The sequence below is a fragment of the Acinonyx jubatus genome, chromosome B4, assembly GCF_027475565.1.
Source record: "Acinonyx jubatus isolate Ajub_Pintada_27869175 chromosome B4, VMU_Ajub_asm_v1.0, whole genome shotgun sequence".
In the NCBI taxonomy this organism is placed as follows: Eukaryota; Metazoa; Chordata; class Mammalia; order Carnivora; family Felidae; genus Acinonyx; species Acinonyx jubatus.
Window position 1 is genome coordinate 102,407,667 of NC_069387.1, and position 22,834 is coordinate 102,430,500.

At 35.6% G+C, this 22,834-nt stretch overlaps 1 protein-coding gene across 15 annotated transcripts in view; it reads right to left on the reverse strand.

Moving 5' to 3' along the window:
• The window catches only part of PPFIA2 (PTPRF interacting protein alpha 2), a 472,924-nt gene that overhangs the window by 117,687 nt on the left and 332,403 nt on the right, over positions 1-22,834 (reverse strand). For all 15 annotated transcript variants that reach the window (XM_053226534.1, XM_053226540.1, XM_027071168.2 and 12 more), the window contains one exon: positions 6,701-6,922. In XM_053226534.1, the coding sequence (XP_053082509.1) occupies positions 6,701-6,922 (222 nt within the window). The remainder of the gene's footprint in view (positions 1-6,700; positions 6,923-22,834) is intronic.

A 22,834-nucleotide genomic window follows, 5' to 3' on the forward strand; every position in this document is an offset into this window, starting at 1 on the left:
CCCACTTGCACACTCTCTGTCTCTCTCAAAATAAATAAGTAAACTTAAAAGAACTAAAATCCTCATATAATAGCAAGGCATCGATTAAATAAGAGAGAAAATAGCACAACTAACAGCGAAAGGATTGAAATTAAGAATCTCAGGCAAGTGAGATGGAAAGTAGGTGGGCACTCTGTGTGTGTATGTGTGTGTGTGTGTGTGCGTGCGCATGTATTTAGATGTGTACCCTCTTGACATTATTTGTCTTTGAAAAATTATGTATTGTTAAACTGTATACTGTTAATTTCATTTTCATATAGAACTCTGGGAATATTATGTCAATTTTGTAACCAAAAAAGAGAATTCTGAATCTAGCCTACATATATAACTTCTTATAAAATTATAATAGCGATAAACTCAGTTAAAGACATATACATGTTTCTTGACAACATGAGCATTGGAGTAACACTTACTAACTCCAAATCCCAGTTTTTGCTACTTATTAACTCAGTTACCATGGGTGAATGCTGATTACCTTTTCTATAACTCATACTCTTTTCTTTTGTTTTTTGGTTTCTCTGCTTGCTTGTCTATTTTGTTTTCTGTTTTAGGTTGGGATACTAGTATCTACCATATAACATTGTTGTGATACAGTATTTTAAGTGCCTTGTGTAGTCTTATGCATAATACACACTCCATAAATAATAGCTTCTTGATTATTACTTACTATTGTGCCTATAATTAGCTGATCTGACTCTATGGCATACACTGCATGCAGGAGTCACTGTACAGACTTTGGTACTGCATTTTTGATTCAGTGATTCATGTGGGAGATTCAATTTTTAACTGCAAGCTGTGTTGCCAAAAATAAATTTTGAATTTACAAGTTGGAGAAATATCTTTTCCCTGTGTGTCACTTAGAAATTCTAAAATGGGAAGCTTTTTCTAGTCTCTAAAAACTGTTCCCTAAAGAAAGAGGAAAACAGTATAAAGATTCAATTATCTCTTGACCTATGGCTTGTTTACAAAATAGACTTTATTATAGCAAATAAATATAACTCTATAGTAACTCAGACATAGTAAACTAAAAAAGAAAACTCCATGTTTCAGATAATGGAAAAGACAACACTGATATGTATTCATTTAATTACTTAGGAATTTTTGAAGAACTCTTAATAGGAAGTTAGAAAGATAAGCTGGTTTTATTCACAAAACAATATAGAATTTAAATTCTAATTCTTTGTTGGGGTGGCTCAGTCGGTTGAGCATCCGACTATGGCGGCTCAGTCAGTTGAGCATCCGACTATGGCTCAGGTCATGATCTTATGGTACGTGAGTTCGAGCCCTGCATCAGGCTCTGTGCTGATAGCTCAGAGACTGGAGCCTGCTTCAGATTCTGTGTCTCCCTCTCTCTGTGCCCCTCCCCCACTCACACTCTGTCCCTCTCTCAAAAATAAACATTTAAAGAAAAATTCTAATTCTTTGCACATCCAAATTTGCATAATATTTGCATATTCTGCATAATATTTAATAAAGTATTATTCAATACTCCATTAGTAGCTTTTTTTTAAGTTTATTTATTTATTTATTTGAGAGAGAGACAGAGACAAAGTGCAAGTGACAGAGAGGCAGAGAGAGGGAGAGAGAAACCCAAGCAGGCTCTGCACTGTCAGTGCAGAACCAATTAGGGGTTCAAACTCATGAACCGTGAGATCATGACCTGAGCCGAAACCAAGAGTCATACACGTAACTGACTGAGTCACCAAGGCACTCCCCCAATTAGTAGCTTTCTTAATTATAAAGTGGAGAGCTAAGCATGTTATAAGATTGTCTATGTTTTTAATATGTGTACTGTTCTTTGCTTTACTCCAGCCCCCAACTACATATAGGTCACAGTCAATTTAAGGAGCAACTAAGACAAAACTTCAAAGAAAGTAAATTTCAGAAAGACAAATACCATACGATATCACTCATATGTGGAATTTAAGAAACAAAATAGATGAACATATGGAAGGGAGGAAAAAAAGAGAGGGAAACAAACCATAGGAGACTCTTATTGACAGAGAAAAAAACTGAGGGAAGATGGAGGGAGGTGAGTGGGAGATGGGCCAGATGGTGATGGGTATTGAGGAGGGCACTTGTTATGATGAGCCCTGGGTGTTGTATGTAAGTGATGAATTACTGAAGTCTACTCCCAAAACCAATATTGCATTATATGTTAACTAATGATAATCTAAATAAAAATTTGAAAAAGAAAAAAAATCATAAAAAATAAAGTATATCCCATAGTCATCAAAAAAGTAAATTTTAAATAGATTTACTTATTGATGAGGAATAATGACAAAAATATATTCTAAAAGCATTAATGAAATATACTTACATAATTCATTTTAGATATACTAGACAGTCCTCACACATAAAGCAAAATGCATTGAAGCTTTTAATTATATGGTTTTTCCTACTCTCCCCTTTTTTCCTTAATCAACAAATATGTAGTGCTAATACAATACATAAATCATACTGTGCTAGCAATGTTACACATTGGGTAGCAAGAAGAATCACTTTTTTTAAAGTTTACTTATTTATGTTGACAGAGCACATGGTGGGAGGGGCAGAGAGAGAGAGAGAGAGAGAGAGAGAGAGAGAATCCCAAGCAGGCTCCACACTCAACACAGAGCCCTAGGTGGGGCTCCATCCCACAACCACAAGATCACAACCTAAGCTGATATTGAGAGTCAAGAGTTGGAAGCTTAACCGACCGAGCCACCCAGGTGCCCCCACTGTTTTTTTCCTCTTATAAATACTTGCAATCTAGTAGACCTTGTGTGTCCACAGACCACAGTCTGGATTATAAAAGTGGAAGCTGGAGTTTTGAGTGTAAGTGATACCTTTTTAAAGTCCATGGTTTTCTTCTTATTGGAAACAGAGAGCACAAGATTATTTCAGTGGTGGTTACAGTGCAGCTGCATTTTTTATACCATTGCTATCACTGGTAAATGATTCTGTTTTGTTGATTTTAGAAGTTGCTCATAGTGGAAGAAGCACAGGTTTTGGAGCTGGGCTGATCCTGTGTCTTCCTGGTGCTGAGGGTTTGGAAGGAGTGCAATGCTCGGAGGGCAGTGCATATGCCTTTGACAAGTCACTTTACCTCAATTGAGAAAAATGGGCATAATGATGAGTACCTTCTGGATAGGACAGATGTAAGAAATTAGACAAATTAAATATAATACACCTGTAATAGTTTTCATGGTTGGTCTTTAAGAATTTCCTAGAAGTAAACCAGGGCCTCTGGCAATCGGACCTTTTTGGAAACATTTTATTTGGCCTTTCATGGTGTCCTTAACACACACGCGTGCACACACACACATCACATATGATGTATACAGAAAGTCAGGCAGTGTATAGGTTTCTTGCTCAGGTCTCATTAATTTCTAGCGCTTCCTATGTTATACCTTTACTGCCGAATGTGTCATACATTTATATTGCCTGACTGGCTCTTGAAGCATCTGTATTTGCAACCTCCCTTTAGGGGTGAATGATGAGAGATATTCTTCACGAATCTCTTCTAAAATATAACTACATAAAATTTTAGAGATGATAATAGTTATATTTAAATTTTTTAAATGTTTTTATTTATTTTGAGAGACAGAGAGAGAGACAGTGAACAGGGGAGGGGCAGAGAGAGAGAGAGAGGGAGACAAAGAATCCGAAGCAGGCTCCAGGCTCTGAGCAGTCAGCTCACGGGGCTTGAACTCACGAGCTATGAGATCATAACCTGAGCCAAAGTCAGACACTCGACCAACTGAGCCATCCAGATGCCCCAAGAATAGTTATATTTTATTTTACTTTTTAAAAAATTTTTAATGTTTATTTATTTTTGAAAGAGAGAGAGAAAGAGACAGTAAGTGGAGGGGGGGGCGCAGAGAGAGAGAGAGGGAGACAGAGAATCCAAAGCAGACTCCAGGCTCTGAGCTGTCAGCTGAGAGTCCGACACGGCTTGAACCCGTGAACGGCAAGATCGTGACCTGAGCTGAAGTTGGATGCTTAACTGACTGAGCTACCCAGGTGCCCCAAGAATAGTTACATTTTAAAAGAATTCCACATGAAAGCAGAATACCTTACCTATTCGAAGAGATTTCCTCATTAAAAAAAAAAAAAAAAAAACACCTGGCATCAGATGATTGATATTTTCCATCTGAATTAGCTTTTTGTCACCTACACCTGAAGACGATTAGAATTAAGGAATTATTTTTACATAGTCAATAAGAAAGGGGGAGCTGGAGATACTGGGCTCTACCTGTGACACTGCATTAAATAAACATGAAGAGAGGAAGCAAGAGAGGAGTGCTAAATGAAAGGAAAATTGCTAAATCTCTGGGGCTAAGAGAATGAAGAAACCAGGATAAGCAAGGCCTCAACAAATAGCTTTACAGCCAGAAATTGTAGTGTTTCTTAACAGTGATATAGAAGAGTAGCAAACCTTCAGCTAAGGAGTGAAAATGACAGACGTGTCTTTGAACGATCAATTCATATAAAGAAGTAGAGAGCACAGTATCATCATTTGCATGGTAGCAGAGCAACCTGCCACTTCATGGATCATCTACATTTTTTCTGAGATAGTAGGTATTGTTCTAACCCACATTCTAATCTCATCCGTGCCTTTTGACATTTACATCAAACACCTATAAATATCCATTCTTTCAACAAAGTTTTCTTGAATTCCTATTATAAGCTCAATAGTTGTGTTGGTGATTAGACTAGAGAAGTGAACAAAACACAACAAAACAAAACTCCTAGCCATTATGAATCTTTATGTATAGGGGAGAGGGAGGTATATGACAAACAGGTAAATCAGTAAAGTATATATTGTGTCAGATGGCAGTAAATACTGTGAGATAAAACAAAGAAAATGAAAGAAGAGTAAGAGTGTACATGTGCAAATAACAAGGTTAGGGAACACTTCACTGAGAAGAAAACATTTGAGCAAAAGGAAGAGGGAAAAGAAAACCCAACAGAATAGGTCTGGCTAGTTTAAGAGGCCATCCATCTTAACTGAACAGAGTGGACTAAAATGAAACAGCAAGAGATGAGTTCCCAGAAGTCAGAAAGGTGGTAGTGGAGATTGTACATGGCTCGTAGACCACTGTAAGGACTTGGATTTTCCTGTAAGCAGGACAGGTAGCCATTGAAGCAGAATGGTAACTTGAGCTGACTTAACATTGTAACAGGTCACTCAGGCTGCTATGTTGAGTATAGACTGAAGCGGAAGGAAGACTAGTCACAAGAGTACTGTAATAATTCAGAGAGAGATGGTGGTTGTGTGGAATAAGGAAGAGCCATAAAGATTGTGAGAAGAGGTCACATTATTGATAAGTTTTGAAGTTGGAAATAATGGGTTTATGGCTAAATCATATGCAGTGTGTGAGTGAAACAGGTACCAAGGACAGCTCCAAGGCTTCTGTTCTGAACAATAACGGCATTGAGGACAGGTGGGCTGTGTAAGAAGACAAGAAACTCTGGTTCCTTGGGGGTGGGAGAATAACAGGAAAACACTCTTTAATATATTAATTTTGAGAATATGTTAATTTTACAGGCAACTGGGAAACAGGACACAGGATAAGCCGGAGATATAAACTGGGATTCATAAGGCAGTAGGTGTTTTTTGGAGCCATGAGACTGCATGAACTTAGCAGGGAAGTGAAAGTAGATTGAGAAGGGAAGACACTACAAGTCTAGGGAGACATTGAGCAAATAAAGGAGCCCGAGATAAGGGAAGGAAGTAAAGACGGATGAAAATCAGAAGCGTATAGGGTGCTATGACCCAACTGAAGACGTACTTCAGGGAGTAATGATTGGATCCAGTGCTGGGTTCAACAACATGGAGGTCAGCAATCTGTTCTTATCAAAGAAGGGGATGTTGGAGGCAAAAGTAAGTAAAATGGGCTCAACAGGGAATGGGAAAAAAAATAATTGAATACATAAAGTGGAGTCAACTCCGATAACAATTAATTATATACAAAAATGTAAATAAGATAAAATATGTAATTTAAACAAATATGTAAAAATGACAAAAGGTGAAAGGTCACCAAATAAATTTTTTAACAATTATGAATAATTTTCTTTTTAATTTAATAGAGTGAGAAAGTGAAAGGTTCTAAACATTTCACCTTAGGTGGTAAGATGATTAGGCAGTGTTACAAAAAAAATCTCGTATTTTTTGCAGTAACTTTCAAGTACTCTATTAAACAGATGAAGTGATGTTACATCTAAGAAGAACCGAATACATGGAGAAAGAAAGGTGCACACATTCCCAAATATATATTCACACTCACAGACACAACACCAAAATAAGAGGGGGAAAATTTAAAGTAATGATTTTGAGCATTCCCATTTGCTAAGAGTGTAGCAATTTCATTATTCATACCCACATCTAAATCTATTTAAAATTAGCAGCTTAAATTTTTTAAAAATTCATTAAAAACTATAGAAAGTTTTTACTCTACCCCAGACTTGATATGAAATTCCGTACATATTTAAAGGGTCGATAAGTAAATAAACTATTTTTGTCTTAGTGGACATGTTTCATAACTAATATCATGCATCCCAAATTTTGGCTTTCTGAATAGATGTAAAGATTATATGCCATTAGGGGAGATTTGCAAAAAGCATCTCAGAAGCAGCATTCAGAAAGCAAAGACTGAAACCGTTATGAATCACTTACCTCCCTAATGTCCCTTTGATATTTAGTGTTCATTTCTTCTGTTTTAATGAGATCCTTTCTTGCTGTCTCTGCTTCCTGTTCCACCTCTCCCACTCGGGAAGAGAGTGCTGCTAAACGTTCCTTCATTTGAGCCATTTCATAGTTTTGCTTTTCAAGCAATTCTTGTAGTTCGACTATTTGGCTAGTTTCATCAGTTGAGTCTATAGAACCATTGGACAAACGCTGCAGGAAAAGAACAAGAAATGGCATTTAGGATTCTCTTCATCTTTAATTTAAAATCCATGAACCTAAAGAAATGAAACTGATGGAGCTTTCACACTGAGAAATAAGAACCCTAACTAGTTTTGAAAAAAAACTAAGTTTTTGAGAAAAGTCTTAATGGACATTAAAATATAAAGGTAGATCAGTAATTTTCAAACAGGTTAACAGATGCATTTGAACAGATGCAACTTAGCATGAAACACTCGTGTATCCCAAACATTTAACAAATGGCAGTTATTATTTTGTCAATTATATCCAAAGCTTACTGTAAACAATATTTATATAAGCAGCATATTATTAAATGATAAGAAGGAGCACAGATACTGTGTAATATTTTATTTATTTATTTATTTATTTATTTATTTATTTATTTATTTTTGAGAGGGATATCATGCAAGCGGGGGGGGCACAGAGGGGAAGAGCAAATTTTTTTAAAGTTTTTTATTTTGAGAGACAGAGAGCAAGGGAGGGGCAGAGAGAGAGGGAGAGAAGGTGAGAAAGGGAGAGAGAGAATCCCAACTAGGCCCTGTGTTTTCAGCGCAGAGCCTGACATGGGGCTCGATATCATGAAATGTGAGATTATGATCCGAGCCAAACTCAGGAGCTGGATGCTCCTGACTGAGCCACTCAGGCATCCTGGGAGAGAAAGAATCTTTTTTTTTTTCAATATATGAAATTTATTGTCAAACTGGAGAAAGAATCTTAAACAAGCTCTCTTCCCAGCACAGAGCCCAACAAGGGGCTCGATCTCAGGACCATGAGATCATGACCTGAGTCGAAATCAAGAGTCGGATGCTTAACTAACTGAGCCACTGAGGTGCTCCATATTTTCTATTTTTATTCAAGATCCTGGTGCATTTGCAAGTTTCATTTTCAATGACTCTCAGAGAAAGAACTTACACACATTTTTCTTTTAATGAAGGTTATTCCTGGCGTGAATGTGACCTAGCTAGAATAAAGGTATAGCATAAAAAAAGCCTTGATTTCTATATTGTTAAGAACATAAAAGTCATGAATGCACACAACCCACAGGAAGGAGGCTTAAAAGGATTAAATACTTTGAGACTGATTTCTCCCCTTGCTGCTTAGAAACCAGGGTGACCCATGTCTTCAGAAGCGTGTCCTACAGCCTAACTGTACTGGAGAAGTTCTGTGGTGGAGACAGGGCCACAACTGGAGAAATAGCACTAAAAGAAAAAGGGCACAGCCAGGCTGAAATAAGAAAATGATGATGCACTTTGCCTTAACATAAATGCAAATAACAGATGCCCAAATTAAAAGGGCAAATTAAATTTGCCCAAGTTAAAACCCAAATTAAAAAAGATAAACATGAAAAAAGAATGAGAAAATGAGAAAAAGCAAAGAAAGTACCGTTAATTTTAGTACAGTGCTTGTTTGGAAAACATGAATCTGTGTTAATACAATAGACACATGAAGAAACTATTTGAATGTTACATAAATTTTGCGTTTTCCTTTTTTCAATATATTGAAGTCGAGCTGACCTACAATGTTCCATCAGTTTTAGGTGCACAACATAATGATCCGACGGTTCTATATGTTATGCTGTGCTCTAAATTTTGTGTTTTCTTATGCGCGACTTCCTTCCTGAGAATCACTGGTTAAACACAGAATCCCATACCCAGCTGAACTGAGCTGTGTAGGAACACACAAAATGAACTCGTGCACGTTCCTCAGACATCTAACATCGCCTCAGTGTATCTCAGGCTTTGAGTCACACCACCCCCATCGTTTTACAATTTTCTGTCTGATTTCAGATACCCCACTTTCATCACTTCACAGTAATGCACAAACCCCCAAACCCATCTGACATCCATTTCTGCAAGCAAAATTCAGGTCTTCTTCAAGTCCAAGAGTCATATTTACAGTATTTATGCAATTCTTGACTATTTAACATGTAAAACGGTGCTACAATTTTCATTGGTTTTCTATCTCTTTGTTTTATGCCATTGATAAAGTTGTGACACAAACCCCTCTTCTTCCACAAGCCCTGTGTTTTGCATTGTGCAGTTTTGCAGAGCTCAGAACTTTGAGGGATGCAAATGACACATTAGAGCAGCACTGACTGTAGGAGAAAAGAGGGAGAACAGAAAGCACCACAAAAGCAGTGAGAAAGAGAAAATAGAGAGGAAACAGGGAGCACAGACCAATGGCAATACTAAGTCCAGGAACTAACACATGAAGAAGCAGCCTGGAAAATCTAAATTAAAATAGCAGAAAAGATGGAGTTAATCTTAAAATGGTATCTAAAGATGCCAGATCCACAGACCTAGTACCTTGAAGGTATTACTGAACTCTTAAATTGCAGATACTGAACATCTGATAATCTAGTAAAAGAAGTAAGAGATTTTACAAATATGTAGGAATGTCAGAGATGCTGCTGAGATCCAGCAACTCTATTTCCCTGACTGCTGAGATGGCTGCTTGCTGAGGGATCAGAGTCCCTCAGGGTCTTCCCAAAGATCCCTGAGGTGTGCAATGCCACACACAATGAAGAGGTACTGGGAAGCTAATGAAAAACCAACTTTCTAGACAGTTTTTATGGATACAAAATGCAAACACATTGATGGTGACCCTTATACAGGACACAAATATGTGTACATGGAGCTGAGATAAGCCAGTTATAATCATTAGGCAACAACTGAGAACTGGTTTAGGGAAGAAGGCTAGAGCCAATTGCCAGTCAGTTATGCCCAAATTTGGTATAACTGAGGTATGATATTACAGGGTTTTTTTCATAATAGGAAATATCTTTGAACTCTGTATACTACTTACAGGTAACTAAGCGATCTTAAGCTTTAATAGAACTTCTACTTCCTCACATTGAGGACTTTCTTTAGTCAACTAAAAAAAAGGCAATTTTTTAGAAGCTACACAAACCACTAGAAAAATTTTTGCTTTGAAAAATGTTTTATGTAAGTGGAGAAAATACACTTAGGTTTCTGGAACCCTAAAGAACTTGGGAGAACTGAGACTCATGTAATCACACAGAGCTGATTTGAATTAAAATGGAGAACTTTTCTTTTCAAGTTTATTTATTTTGAGAGAGAGAGAGGGAGAATTAGAGCATGTGTGGGGGAGGGGTAGAGACAGAGGAGAGAGAGACTCCCAATTAGGCTCTGTGCTGTCAGCGCAGAGCCTGACTCTGGACTTGATCCCATGATCCGTGAGATCATGACCTGAGCCAAAATTAAGAGTCAGATGCTCAACAGACTGAGACACCCAGGCACCCCTAAAATGCAGAACTTTTAATTCCCAGTTAAGTTCATCTACCCTTTACCATATTGCCTTTACTCAGAATATAAAGATCAAAAGATACAAATTATGCATGGTATATGGTATAGACAAGTACCAAGAATGTAGTGTGTATTCATACACACACACATATGCATTCAGTAAATATTTGTTAAGTCAACGGAATCATGTTAATTTTCTAATTAGAAAAATGATTAGTCCAATTCTGTGCACCTGAAGTCCATTAAAGTCTTGTTTAAAAATTGCATATTTTGAACGGGCTCAAGGTAAGAAAATTTTAATTAAGTATAAACAGTAATCAGGCAACTAAAAAAAACCACTTAAAATGCTAACCTTTTTAATTCCTTTAGTAACAGATGTATAACATAAGGTCTTTACACTACTTTGAAATTTGGGACTATCCATGGAAAATTTCTGAACTCTCAATTTTTTTCTGAAGTGTTTTTAAATCTTTTATTTTTTTAAAAAAAAATTTTAATATTTTATTTATTTTTGAGAGAGAGAGAGAGAGAGAGAGAGAGAGAGAGAGAGAATGAGTGGGGGAGGGGCAGAGAGAGGGAAACAGAATCCAAAGCAGGCTCCAGGCTCTGAGCTGTCAGCACAGAGCCTGATGCAGGGCTCGAACTCACGCACTGTGAGATCATGACCTGAGCCAAAGTCGGACACTTAACCGACTGAGCCACCCAGGTGCCCCTTAAATCTTTTATTTTTTAAAAAATGTGTAACATTTCATGTATTCAAATCACCTTAAATATATTTTATGGTGAGGTTAATATATTTTCTCATAATTCCACAGTAAAAGTTCATTTAAAAACTGTGATTTATATCTTAGAAAAAGAATACATAACTTTTGTTCGAAATCATTTAACAGTGATTTGTAGATTTATCTTTAAAATAAATTGTGGCACTTTAACTGAAATGACCTATTATTGAATTAAAAGAAAATCCAGTGGTTCTTTTAAACAGCTTTATTGAGATAGAATTTATAACCATAAAATTTGCCCATTTACAGCATAAATGGTGTCTAATATACTTAAAGAGTTGTACTATCATCATAATCTAATTTGAGAACATTTCGTCACCCCAAATAGAAACATCTTGCCCATTAACAATCATTTGCAGCTGACCCCCACCTCCAGCCCTAGGCACGATTTATCTACTGCTGCCACTGTAAATCTGCCTATTTGGTACTTTTCACATAAACTGAATCAGAATAGATAGTCTTTTGTGACTGGCTTTATTCGCTGAACAAAATGTGTTTGAGTTTCATTCATGTTGTAGTATCAGATTTTTTTTGATTGCTGAATACTATTCCATCATGTGGATATACTACATATTATTTATATATTCATGTGGTAATAGACATTTAGATTGTTTTCACCTTTGGGCTAATGTAAATAATGCTGTTATAAACATCTGTGTACAAGTCTTTGTGTGGACACGTGTTTTATATTCTTGTGGATAGATTCCTAGGAGTAGAATAGCTGAATCACATGGAAATTCTACATTAACATTTTGAAGTACTATTTCCCCAAATGGCTGCACCACTTTACATTCCCACTGGCAACCATGTGACTTCCAATTTATCACATTCTCACCAAACCTTGTTATTGCCTTTTTATTATAGCTACTCTAGTGTGTATGAAGTGGTATCTCCTTGTGATTTTGATTTGCATTTTGATTTGCATTTGATTTGATTTGATTTGATTTTGATTTTGATTTGCACTTCCTAATGGCTAATGATATGGAGCCTCTTTTCACGTCTTTATTGTCAGTTATGTATCTTCTCTGTCTATTCAAATTCTTTACTCATTTACTAATTGAGTTATTTGTCTTTTTATTAATGAGTTACAATAATTATTTATATATAGATGTGTGTGTGTGTGTGTACACACACACACACACACATACAATTCCTTTATCAGTTATATGATTTCCAAATAGTTCTTCTCAGTCTATAGATTATCTTTTCACTTTGACAGTGCCGTTTGAAATGCAAGTGTTTTTAATTTTAATGAAGTTCAATTTATCATTTTCCCCTTTATACCTTGCACTTTGGTGTTGTATCAAAAAAATTATTTCCTAACACAAGGTTATGAAGAGTTTCAATGTTTTTCTCTTAAACATTGTACCAGGAAGAAAGAACTAGGTGTTGGGATTTTGTTAAATGTGCTGATACATTCGTGACATCAAGGAAAGTCTCGTCAAGCAGAGGAATAGCACATAAATAAGCAATTATTAAGTATGACAATGAATGTTATCATAAAGTTTTATGATAAACATCCTAAATATTTATGACATGGGAGCAGAGAGACGATACTATTTGTGATACTCTTTGACTTTGATCTTTAAAGATGAGTAATTACATTTAAAGTAAAATAAGGAGGGTATTTATTTCAGAAAGGTAAAGCATGAGCACAGGCAGGGAGGTAGTTTCTGCAGGGCAATTACAGGTTGTACTGTGTGGAGAGCCAGAGACGAGTGCTGTAGACGAGTGCAAGAGACTGGGAAAAAAGGCCGCCATAGATTAAGATGGCTTTAGCTTTTTGTATGAAATACAATGCACTTTGAGTACTAAATAGAATGACAGAGAGTCATCAAAGGTTTTTGAAGAGGGAAATAACACGTGAAAACCTGCTGTCAAACTGTTCATCTCTCTTCATGACCTGGTAACCTATTTAAAGCCTTAACTACCAGTAACTTTCTCTTTCCCTTTCACTTTCTCTTTCCCTCCCCCCATGGCTAGAGTTGATGGATAAAATACAGGATGTCCAGTTATATTTAAATTTCAGATAAACAACGAAAAATTTTTAGAATAAGATATCACATGCAGTATTTGGATTAAGCTTATACTAGAGGAATTGATGATGCAAAGAAACCACTGAGCCCAAATCCAGAATAAGAGCACATCATGTATTTATCTGGCAGAGGAAATAGAAAAATCAAAGGCTGGGAGACACAAGTGGGTTTAGGATTTTCAAGGGGGACCAGTATAGCTAGAATGGAATAGGCTATAGCAAGAAGATGGGAGTGAGCATACATGGGCAGATGATGTTGATTCTTGAGATGCCAGGGGTTCCTGAGTTCATTGTAAGACACTGACTTTTACTCTAGTTTGATGGGCCCCATAGGAAGGTACTGAGCAGAGGAGTGACAGTCTTTTAGAAAAAAAAAAATGTCTGCTTTACCTTGTGACATATTTGAATTAGACCCATTTCTATGACCTCTTTATGTGTCAAGGAACACCTTGTGTGTTCAATCCTCTTTGATGACTCTGAACCCTTAGAAGATGCAGTAGGCCAAGGTCTGTGGGCTCCTACTTCTGGCAGTTGGTATTGTTACAATCTTTGCCATCCTCCACACCAATCCTCACCTGGGATTTGTAGCTGGATTTTCCTGTTCAACACATGATGTCTGGGTCATCTACTCCCACCTGAAATACTATAATAACCTTCTAACTGGTCTCTTTGTTTCTAACCTTATCCTCTTACTCCTATTTTTTAAAACAGTCAGAGTGGTCCATGGTAATCTTTTTACATGGTAGTCAGATCAAGTCACTCCTCTGCTCAAAACACTCCAGTGGTTTTCCATCCTACCCAGTACAAAAGCAAAAATCTTGTAATAAGCAATAACCACTGCCCCTGACTCCCTACTCCACTGTCCTTCCCTTCATGCCACAGCCTCCCTGACCTCTCTCCTACTATTTTCCCACTGGGTTTCTCAATTCAGCCACACTGGCAATCTCACTGCTCCTCTAAGTCCATTACACTCCCACATTGCAGCCTTGCCTTTAGATTGTCCTTTTTTTTTAAATTTTGTTTTTAATGTTTATTTATTTTTGAGTGAGAGAGAGTCAGAGCATGAGTGGGTGAGGGGCAGAGAGAGAGGGAGACACAGATTCCAAAGCAGGCTCCAGACTCCGAGTTGTCAGCACAGAACCTGATGTGGGGCTCAAACTCACAAACCACGAGATCATGACCTGAGCAAAGTTGGGTGCCCAACTGACTGAGCCACCCAGGTGCCCCTAAATTGTCCTTCTGACTGAAATGTTCTTCCTTAGTGTTCCAAGTGGCTAACAACCTCAACCACTTCAAGGAAGCTGATCCTGACCACCTTATTTAAAACAGAAAACTGCCCTTACCTCCACATCTCAGGTCTCCTGATTTTGTGTGTGTGTGTGTGTGTGTGTGTGTGTGTGTGTTTATCTACTTTTTCTTTTCTTCAATATCAGCTTCTAACATACTAAATGACTTACTTATTTGTATTTATTGTCTATTGTCTGTTAACCTCTTCCAACTTGCTAGATCGTAAGCTCCAGCCAGGAAAAGAGCCTTTATATGTTTTCTTTTTTGTGTATCACAAGTGCATAGAATGATGCCTGGCATGTGATGGTAATGAGATAGAATTTGGCTGACTGAATAAATGTTTTGATTACTTGTGTCTCTAGTGAATAGAACAGCACCTTCCACAAAAATATATTTGTTAAATGAATGAATTGAATGCATGAATGAGTGAAAGAAAATTTCCTGGTAATAAGTAAGATGAGTTTTAGGAAAAGCAGTAAGGATTCAAAGAAAAACAAAATACGGAGACAATATTTTCAGTCATCATTGTGCAAAGTTGATGAAAAAATATTTTCATAAAACGCAAATATAGGGGCACCTGGGTGGCTCAGTTGGTTAACCGTCTGACTCTTGGTTTCAGCTATAGGTCGTGATCTTGCAGTTGGTGAAATTGAGCCCTGCATTGGGCTCCACACTGACAGCGCAGAGCCTGCTTGGAATTCTTTCCTTCCCTGTCTCTCTGCCTCTCCCTTGCTCACTCTCTCTCTCTCAAACTAAATACACATACTTAAAAATATAAGCAAATAGGAAAGAGAACTTACTCATTTTTCTCCTGTTTTAAAGCAGGAGAATTATCTTTATGGTAGAAAAATCTGAAATAAACTAAAGAAATATTATAAATGTACATTAAAGTAAATGATATGGTAGAAATATACAGCCTATATCTAAGACCAAATGAAGCCAATGAAGCTGAAGCCCCAGATGTCCTACCATGTCATGGCCATAGTGCTTCTAAAGTTAATCCTGAGATAAAGCCAGAAATATAAACATGTTCTTCCATTTTCTATCAGTATCAGTATTTCTAAATACTAGAAATATGTCTCTCTTCGTATTTGATAATCTTCAACAAAATGACTTCACCATTAATATGTTTTCCTTCCTACTTCTGGCTTTAATATTGAGTTAAAAAATAGTATAACATGTTAAAAAAAAACCCAGTTGTCTTGTTAAATTACTAATTTCCCATTTTCATTCTGCATTTTATCTTGGTTTAATGGTTGTTCCTTATTTTGAGCATATTTTAGTGACTACATAGTGCTCCTCTACCCCACTAAAGAATAGTAGTTTAGGAAACATAATAGTGAATAATTTTCACATTTCTTTTAAATGGTAAAATAATACCTGTTGAATGTACACAACAGAGGGCATTTAAAGTGCTATATTAGTATAACAATAATTAAGTTCCCCTTGGACATTTTTTTTGTTTTGTTTTGTTTTGTTTTGTTTTTTTAAGAGAGAGAGAGAATAAGAGTGCAAGCAAGTGGGGAAGGGGTACAGGGAAAGAGAAAGAGAATCTTAAGCAGGTCCCATGCCCAGAGCAGAGTCTGACACAGGACACAATCTCACGACCATGAGATCATGACCTGAGCCAAAATCAAGAGTCATACAGTTAACCAACTGAGCCACCCAGGTGCCCCTTTATAAGATCTCTGAGGTGGATGGACACTGACTGTGCAGAACAAAATACTTGCTTGACCTCTGCCTACACCAAGAAGACATTATTTTTGAGAGCTGATACCTTTTCCTCAGATTTATTGAGATATACTTGATATGTAACACTTTGTAACTTTAAGATGTACAACATGATAATCATTACATGTAAATGTCATGAAATGATCACAATAAGGTTAGCTAACACACATCCATCATCTCATGTAGTTACCATTTCTTTTCTGTAGTGACAACAGTTAAGACCTACTCTTAGCAACTTTCAAATATGTAATATAGTACTCTTAACTGTAGTCGCCATGGCAGCTGATAATTTAATCTTATTATGAACATTATTTCCACATGTGATTTGCACATTTTGACACCTCTTTTCTAATGTTTTTCATGCCTAACACATAAGTCCTTGATTCTCTCCTGATGAATTTCAAGTAAATCTCTTTCTCTTATGCATTTTATTTCTTACGGTTTATTAATCTCTCTAGAGAAAATAAAAAAGGTGGGGCCAAAGAGTAGAAAGTAAGAATTTATTTTACTATCAGTTAAATCCATATATTAAAGACACAGATACACTTAAAACTTAGCATTGAAGGGGTCACACCAAGCCCTTCCATTCCATTTTTGAAAATAGTTCTATGAATATTATGGTTAGAAATAAATTATTGTTTGGTCAGAAAAATACACTAAGATTTGCAATCATTAACATAAGCAATCTATTTCTAATAATTCTGTGGAGGATTGGGGAGAATCTATAAAATGGCAAAGTCTTATAAGATATATTTCACTCTGTGAGAGGAAAAATATAGTATTATTGAAATATAGAGCCAAAAATAATGAAATAACACAAATCTAGAGGAAAAGCATTCATAAGCACAAAAATAATAGAGAAAAAAAACCTAGACCAGTTCATTGGAAATTTCCTAAGTGAGTCAGCAATGTTGGCGTGAAAAAAATGTATATAACAGAAAAAAGACTGAATCAATCAGGGATTCCATGGGCTGTTAGTGAAGTCTCTTTGTGAACTCTATGAGTAAATCCTAGACCAAGCATTGACTCAAGGAGGGACTTTGGAAGACTTCAGCCAATCTGATGTCCCAGTAAATATTTCCTTTCATTCCAAGAGACCATTATACTCTTCATTTTACTTTAAATCCGCAAATTTGGATTTGCCTCCAAATCCTCAATAGGATTGTATCTTCCATTAGAATAATGACAACTAATAATAATAGCTATCATTTACTGAGTACTTACTTACCCTGACATATTCATAAGATGTCTGGCTCTATGCATGGGTTTCTAATAATTATTCTACTTCACTAATATTTGTTAAGTTCTGACGATGTGTTAGGCACTGTTACAGAGCATGACGTGCCTAAACCCTATAAGGAACTATTGTATACAGAAAAGGAAACTGAAGCAAGGAACACAGGTATTTTGCTTACGGTCACACTACTAAAAAGTGATGAGGTTCAAACATGAGCATAGGTATTCCAGTGTCATATTTCTAGGAATTTTTTTCCTTTCTCCTCTCTCTCTTCTTTTATTCTTTCTTTATTTCATTCTCTCACTTTCTCACTCTCTCTGCTTACTTTTGTTTCTTTACTCTTTTATTTATGAATTTATTCAATCTCTACTTGTTATTTCATTCATCCATTCATTCAATCACTAAAACTCTGTTTAGCCTTTACCATATGCCAGACAGTAGGTTGGGGGCTCAGAATATGAGGATTCCTACCTGAGTGTAACATAATATAGGAAAAAAGAGTAAACCAAGCAACTAAACAATTAACAAAATTCGTAAGGACCAAAAAGTATTTAAGCATTGAGGAGTCCAAATGCTTCACAGCTATGATTCTGGGCATTTTGTGTCAGCCTAGACTGTTTCTGTTAATTTCCATACTGCTTTTTAGCTCCCAGAAATCAGACCTGAACTCAGATTTCAAATCTTCTCCTATATGTACACACATTTTGTCTTTGTTCTGAAATTCTCCAGCACAGAATTCACAGCTATTATTTCCAATTCCACATTGACTCTTTAAATCTGTTTAATCATATGTAAACCATCTACTTATAAACCTTACAAATCTAGAACCTAGAATAAAGCAGACATAATATCTGTACTCCGTATCAGTTATTCTCAACCACGACCACACGTTAGAAACTTTGGGAGGGTTGAATAAAAATATAAAGTGAATTCCACTCTAAATGTGATACACATAAGGCTCCTAGAAGAAAACATAGGCAGGAATTTCTTTGATATTGGCTGTAGAAATACTTTATGAGATATCTCTCTTCAGACAAGGGAAACAAAAGCAAAATTAAAGTATTGGGACTACATCAAACTAAAAGGCGTTTGCACAGCGAAGGAAACCATAAATAAAACAAAAAGGCAACCTACTGAGTGGGAGAAGATATTTGCAAATGACATATCAGATAAGGGGTTAATATCCAAAATATTTAAAGAACTTATATAACTCAACATTAAAAATACAAACCATCCAATTAAAAAAATGGGCAGAGGATCTGAATAGACATGTTTCCAAAGAAGACACACAGATGGTCGACACATGAAAAGATGCTCAACATCACTAATCATCAGAGAAATGCAACTCAAAACCACAATGAGATATCACCTTACATGTGTCAGGATGGCTAAACTGAAAAACACAAGACAGAACAAGTGTTGGTGAGAAAGTGGAGAAGGAACCCTCACACACTACTGGTGAGAGCATGAATTGGTACAGCTACTGTGGAAAACAGTATGGAGGTTTCTCAAAAAGTTAAAAATAGAATTACCATGTAATTCACTAATTCTACTACTGGGTATTTACCCAAAGAAAATAAAAACACTAATCCAAAAAGATATATGCACCCCTGTATTTATTGCAGCATTATTTACAATAGCCAAAATATGGAAGTAGTCCAAGTGTCCATCCATAGATGAATGGATAAAGAAGATGTGGTATATACATAAATATATATTTATGTATATATATGTGTACACACACACACACACACACACACACACACACACACATATGTATAATGGTATAATACTCAGACATAAAAAAGAATGACATCTTGCCATTTTCCAACAGCATGGATGGACCGAGAGGGTATAATGCTAAGTGAAATAAGTCAGGCAGAGAAAGACAAATACCATATGATTTCACTCATATGTAGAATTTAAGAAACAAATGAACAAATAAAGAATAAAAAAAGAGACAACAATCAGACTCTTAAATACAGAGAACAAATTGGTGGTTGCAGGAGGGGAGGTGGATGAAGGGAGGAGTGAAATAGATAAAGGAGATCAAAAGTACACCTAACTGGATGAACACTGAGTAATGTAGAAAATTGTTCAGTCATTATATACATTTGAAGCTAATATAACACTGTATGTTAATTATACTTTAATTAAAAAAATGATCCCACTCTAAACCATATCCAATAGTGGAGTCTGGGTATATAATTGTTTTTAAATCTCCCTAAGTAATTGTAATGTTTAGTTGTGTTAAGAACCATAGATCCATATTATCCAGGTACTTTACTAATTACTGTATCCAATTTAGTCATCAAACCTAAAAAATTGGCATAAAGAGGGAAAGAATTTAAAGTAATAAAATAATATAATGACTGGTGAAATGAATGTAATAAAAGATGTAATAACAGATCTGAGAAATTAGTGTTCTTTATTGTAGTATCAACAAATTGTTTTAAAATATACTTAATGGTTCAAATGGAAAGATGTGACTATCTCTTATTTTTGAAAGATGGAAAGAAATAAACCTCTATATAGAGTTGACTGAAAATTGCCCTACTTGGAAAATTTCTAGATCAGATGATTTCTTATAGTTACTTCCCCATTAATGATTTTATTATTCCACATTGAGAATTACAAAGTTATTATGATACCATAAATTCCTAGAAATTTTATTTAGTTAGAATATCTAGCTGATGGACTTTCACTTGTCAGTTCTTTAATGTGGTCAATCATTTCATTAATAACTATAAAATATATTTATTATTTTCTCAGACGTTTAAGTCATTCTTAATTTCCACCAAATTTAAAAGCAAGGGTATTTTAATCTGAGGAATATCTGTTACTTTGAAGTTCTAATATTTTCATAATGTTTAAAGTAGAATATAATTTATTCACTATATCTGGTAAATGTAGCTTGATAGAAATATACTTCATTCTGTAGTGTCTTGAATCTAGATGAAACATGAAGAATTTCTATTCAATAGTCCCATGATTGATATTAATAATACTCAGAAATGTAAAGAGTAGTTATTTCCCATATTACCACATGAAATAAACATACCGAATGATTAATGTGGAAAAACATTCATCTATAAAATTCTTAAATGTTCTAAAAAAAGAAGATATAAGGAGGTATATGTATAGCGGAGAATTTTTGGTTTTTGTCTTTCATTTTTGCTTACAACTGAAAATCTTGAATTCCTTCTTTGTTTAGCTATAGAATAAAGAAGTAATATTGGAGAAAATCTTTTTTCTTCTAGGAAGAATCACTCAGCACTCCTTTTAGATATGTAAATATAAGGCTAGTAGGCACCCCTGCCCTAGAAGAATATTTAATGAAACCTTGACAAACTGTCTCTTCCAGTGTTTCTCGATATAAGAGAGGATAGCAGGAGGGTAATTTGCATAGTTACTAGGAAACCTCAGGGGAGAAAGGAAAAACAAGACTTCTTTCCTTTCAGTTTTGAAGTTCAGAGTTATTCCAAATTATCCTACAAACTAAGACAATTGACTGAATCATTATAGTTTCCAAGAGCTAGTGAAAAGAATGTAGGAAGTGGGAGTAAGCACTGGGACCTGAGTCCAATATCCAACATCAGTCATGGTTCCAGCTCAGTGGGTAGCTGGCTCTGGAGGACATTCCTGACTCAGTCATCTTGATGAGTTTGGTAGCCTAACTGTGAAACTAAGCCCTCAAGGTGGTATAACTTGAAGAAGGGGGAATCCTCACTGAAGAACCACTCTGCCATGGGATGTCACTACTGCTGGCGGAACTTCCCACCAGGCCAGTGACTGGTACGGAAGGATTTCACTTAGCCTCTATGTCAGTGGGCTACTGCAATGGTACATGAATGACATTTGACTTTGAGGAGCCACCTATTTTTAAAAGTGATAATTTGAAAACTCAAAAGAGGCAATGGCAATTAAAAAAAAATTGTTGCTCTCTTGTTACCTTATCACATTTTCTAGTTCTCTTTTTACAAAATGTAAAAAAAAAAAAAAAAATGCTTCTTTTGACCTGATTAGGTTTTAGAGGTTCTTAGATAATTCAGGCAGAGCAAGAATGGTCCCAAGAGAGAGCTACCAGGTTTACTGTTCATTGGGTCACGTGAGTCCTCTTGTATTTAAGTTAAATAGTCAAAAGAGGGCTCAACTTATTTGTAGCCCAATCAGATCATAACTGTTATATATGTAAAGAACTAATAATGGACATAAGAATAATAAATGTGAATCAAACACTTTTAAGTTTTTAAATTTAAAATTTCTATGTTTTTACATTAAAAACTTTTTTTAATTTAAAATTTAATTTCTGTTAGAGAAGCATGCAGATGGTTAAAAAACAAACATTTAATCCCTAGGTTAAAAAAAAAAAAACAGTTTACCATCAGAATACCTATCAATGAAATTCATCACTCTAAGAGATGTCTTAGTCTTGATAATAATTCTTAGAAAACTTGTAATAGAAGAGCAATTCCAAATCTGAAAAATGGTTACTATGGAAAGCATCATAATTAATGTTATCATTACAGTCTAGATCATTATAAAGTTGCATAAAACGTGACTTTATAAAATCAAGTATACCATTCTGACCCATGCTACTCTTTGGTATACTGAAGTCTTAAACATTGTATTGAACATTGAAGTCTTGGGCAATATATTAGAAATAAAGAAATAAAAATTGGGAGGGAAGAGAAAAAAGAATAAAATACTTCTAAATTTCTTAAACTCTTAGAAAAGTCTAAGACCACAACATACTCTTGAAATCAATATGTCAGACAGCTTTTTAAAAAAATTTTTAACGTTTATTCATTTTTGAGAGAGAGAGAGAGAGAGAGAGAGAGAGAGGGACGGAGCGTGAATGGGGGAGGGGCAGAGAGAGAGACACAGAATCTGAAACAGGCTGTAGGTTCTGAGTCGTCAGCACAGAGCCCAACATGGCGCTCGAACCACAAACCGTGAGATCATGACCTGAGCTGAAGTCAGATGCTTAACCGACTGAGCCACCCAGGTGCCCCAATACGTTAGCAAGTTTGATGGATGTCATATCAATATTGAAAAATCAATAGAACTTTTTATGCCAGCATTAATTTATTAGAAAAAATATGAAAATAATCAAAATAGCAACAAAACTATAGATATCTAGAAACAAATAACAATCTTCAAGACCTCTATGTGACAGATTAACAATTTTATTGAAGAGCATAAAATAATTCATAAAAAAATGGAGACAGAAGCCATGTTACAGATGGCAAGACAGCACATCATAGAGGTGATTATTCTCCCCAAATTAATATATTAAGTAATTCCAAAATAATCTCCCCAGGGGTTTTAAATGGGATCTGAAAAGTAGATATTATAATTAAACTCTAAGAATTAAGATTTAAAAACTAACAATAGTTAAAATCGCATGGTACTCATTTATTTATGTACTGAACATATACTTATTAAGAGCTTACCATGTGCCAGGAGCTGTTCTAGACACCTGAGCCTCATAATGAATAAAACAAAGATCGTAACCTTCATGAAGCTTATTCTTTAGCTGGAGTA